The 2,643-nt window shown below is 55.3% G+C and overlaps 1 protein-coding gene across 1 annotated transcript; it reads left to right on the top strand.

The window, feature by feature from the left end:
• Window positions 1-269: 269 nt before the first annotated feature.
• Window positions 270-2,430, top strand: NR0B2 (nuclear receptor subfamily 0 group B member 2). The gene is made up of 2 exons (XM_027110707.1): window positions 270-876; window positions 1,847-2,430. The coding sequence occupies exons 1-2, from the start codon at window positions 336-338 to the stop codon at window positions 2,086-2,088; spliced, it is 783 nt and encodes a 260-aa protein (XP_026966508.1). The 5' UTR covers window positions 270-335; the 3' UTR covers window positions 2,089-2,430.
• The last annotated feature ends 213 nt before the right edge of the window (window positions 2,431-2,643 follow it).

Here is a 2,643-nt window from a genome sequence, read left to right on the forward strand (position 1 = left end):
AGCCTGGGTTAATGACCCTGTTTATCCACTTGAATCATCTGATAAGGGGCAGCAGGGCCAGCAGGCAGGTGACCCTGTGCCCTGCACCCGCTGCTTCATTGACTGAAGTGATATCAGGGCCACGTGGAGCTTCCAGGCCTCCCTCCCCCGCCACTTCCCCACCGGTCCTGCCAGGGTCAGTGTGAGTTTCTTTTTTTTTTTTTCAATGAGCATGACTTCTGGAGTCAAGGTTGTTGGGCGGTTCCCCCTTCCCTCCATTTGTGGATATAAATAGCACCCACAGCACAAAGCAGGGGGCGGGAAAGCCTGGAGGAAGGAGGAACAGATCCGCAACCATGAGCTCCAGCCAGCCAGGGACCTGCCCATGCCAGGGTGCTGCAGGCCGCCCAACCATTCTGTATGCACTTCTGAGCCCCAGCGTCAGGGACTGGCCCTCTGTGCCCCCAGCCCGTGGCCGCTGCCTGTGCAGGCAGCACCGGCCCGTCCGGCTGTGTACTCCCCATCGCACCTGCCGGGAGGCCTTGGATGTTCTGGCCAAGACGTTGGCCTTCCTCAGGAACCTGCCGTCCTTCTGCCAGCTGCCCCCCCAGGATCGGCGACAGCTGCTGCGGTGCTGCTGGGGCCCCCTCTTCCTGCTTGGGTTGGCCCAAGACACTGTGACCTTCGAAGTGGCTGAGCTCCCAGTTCCCAGCATACTCAAGAAGATCCTGCTGGAGGAGCCCACCAGCGGTGCAGGCCATGGCCAGGTGTTGGATCGGCCCCAGCCCTCACTGGCTGCAGTGCAGTGGCTTCAGTGCTGCCTGGAGTCCTTCTGGAGTCTGGAGCTGGGCCCCAAAGAATATGCCTACCTGAAAGGGACCATCCTCTTCAACCCTGGTGAGCTCCCAGACATTCCTGGATGGGCCAAGGCTGGAGGGGGGGCAGGGCCCAGCCAGGGACAGCGCCTTCTAAGGGCTTGACATCTGTGATCACTTTGGGTCCTGATTATCACCAAATAGTCATCTCACAAAAGAGGCTCAGAGAGGCTAATTGACTTGGTGAAAGCCACACAGCCAGGTAGGGGCAGAGCAAGAATGGGGACTCAGGTCTATTCATATCAGTATCTAGTCCTTGCCACTCTGCCTAAGAAATTGCCCTGACCCTCAGGGAAGGTGGGAGTGGGGAAGGGGAGGGTGGGCAGACACAGCTGTGCCCCAGTCATGCCTTCACGAGCGGACTGCATGGGGAAGTTCTGAAGGTGAAACTCTGTGGGTTCAGAAAGACCACATAGAGAAGAGGAATAAAGATGAAGGGGTGTGGGGGAGGAGAGGGAGGAGTCCCCATAAACTTCAGCTGGGAGAGCAACGGATAGAGGAAGTGTTCTTTGTAATCTGGAGGGCATCTAGATGAGAATTCCTCACCAAAGGCCCTCGTAGAATGCATTATTATAATTCATTATAATCATAGTGAATACTCATATTAACTTACCATATGTTAGGTCCAGTTCTAAGACTTTTACATATACTAGCTCATTTAAACCTCATAACAAGCCTAGGAGATAGGTATTATTATTTATCCCAATTTTACCAATAAGGAAACCGAGGCACAGAGGTTGAGTAACTTTGTCCAAGGTCACACAGTTAATAAGTGGCAGTGTGGGATTCAAACCCAGGCAGCCTGGGTCTTAACCATTGCTCTATAGTGCCTCTCCATAAAGGATGGAAAAATGAAGTGATAAATAAATAAATGAAGGAGGTAGTAATGGGGCCTCAAAGGCCAAGCCGGTGGCCTCCAGTCTTGGGCCAGTCTTGCCCCGTGGTGTCAGAGTAGGCTACTCACCAGCCATCTGTGCCTTCTCTGCCCGCAGACGTGCCAGGCCTCCACGCCTCCTCCCACATCGGGCACCTGCAGCAGGAGGCGCACCAGGCCCTGTGGGAGGTCCTGGAGCCCTGGTGCCCAGCAGGCCAAAGCCGCCTGGCTCGTGTCCTCCTCACGGCCTCCACCCTCAAGTCCGTTCCACCCAGCCTGCTTGGAGACCTGTTCTTTCACCCTGTCATTGGAGACGTTGACATCGCTGGCCTCCTCGAAGACATGCTTTTGCTGAGGTGACCTGCTCCAGCTCAAGCAGAGACTGGGTGGAGGCTGGCAGCACTGATTCGGCCTGGTTGTTCCCTGGGTGACCCGGTGCTCCCAGAGGCTTCCCATGAGCAGCTGGTCCCGGCCCAGCCAGGTGGGCTATGGGGCCCTTGCTCAGCCCAACCCCATCTTGGCCTTCCTTGGTTTGGACACAGTGCTCCAGCTGTCTGGCCAGCCCTTGGTGGTCCCAGAGCCTCTGGACCAAGACTCCTATCCCTTCCTGGGACGGGGTTGGAAGTTTCGACTGCTCATTGGGCCAGGAGTCCTATTGACTTTGTACAGAACTGACTTAAGTTATTGGGTTTTGTAATAAAAGGTGTGATACACTTGGAGCCTGTCACTGTAATTTGTACATGTGGAAGGGACCCGTTCACCTCCCGAGCCACCCTGCCCCTGTCAGTGGGAGCCCAAGAGGAAGGAACTATAAGTGGCACAGAAGCCAGACCTCAGGAAACTAGAATTTTAATTTTTCAGAGTGGGATGATGATTTCATTTCTGGGGGTGAGATTTATTTCACGTGGGTCTGAG

Source organism: Aethalodelphis obliquidens, unplaced genomic scaffold (genome assembly GCF_003676395.1).
Source record: "Aethalodelphis obliquidens isolate GAN/ISIS:26980383/991018 unplaced genomic scaffold, ASM367639v1 scaffold9, whole genome shotgun sequence".
NCBI classification, from domain to species: Eukaryota; Metazoa; Chordata; class Mammalia; order Artiodactyla; family Delphinidae; genus Aethalodelphis; species Aethalodelphis obliquidens.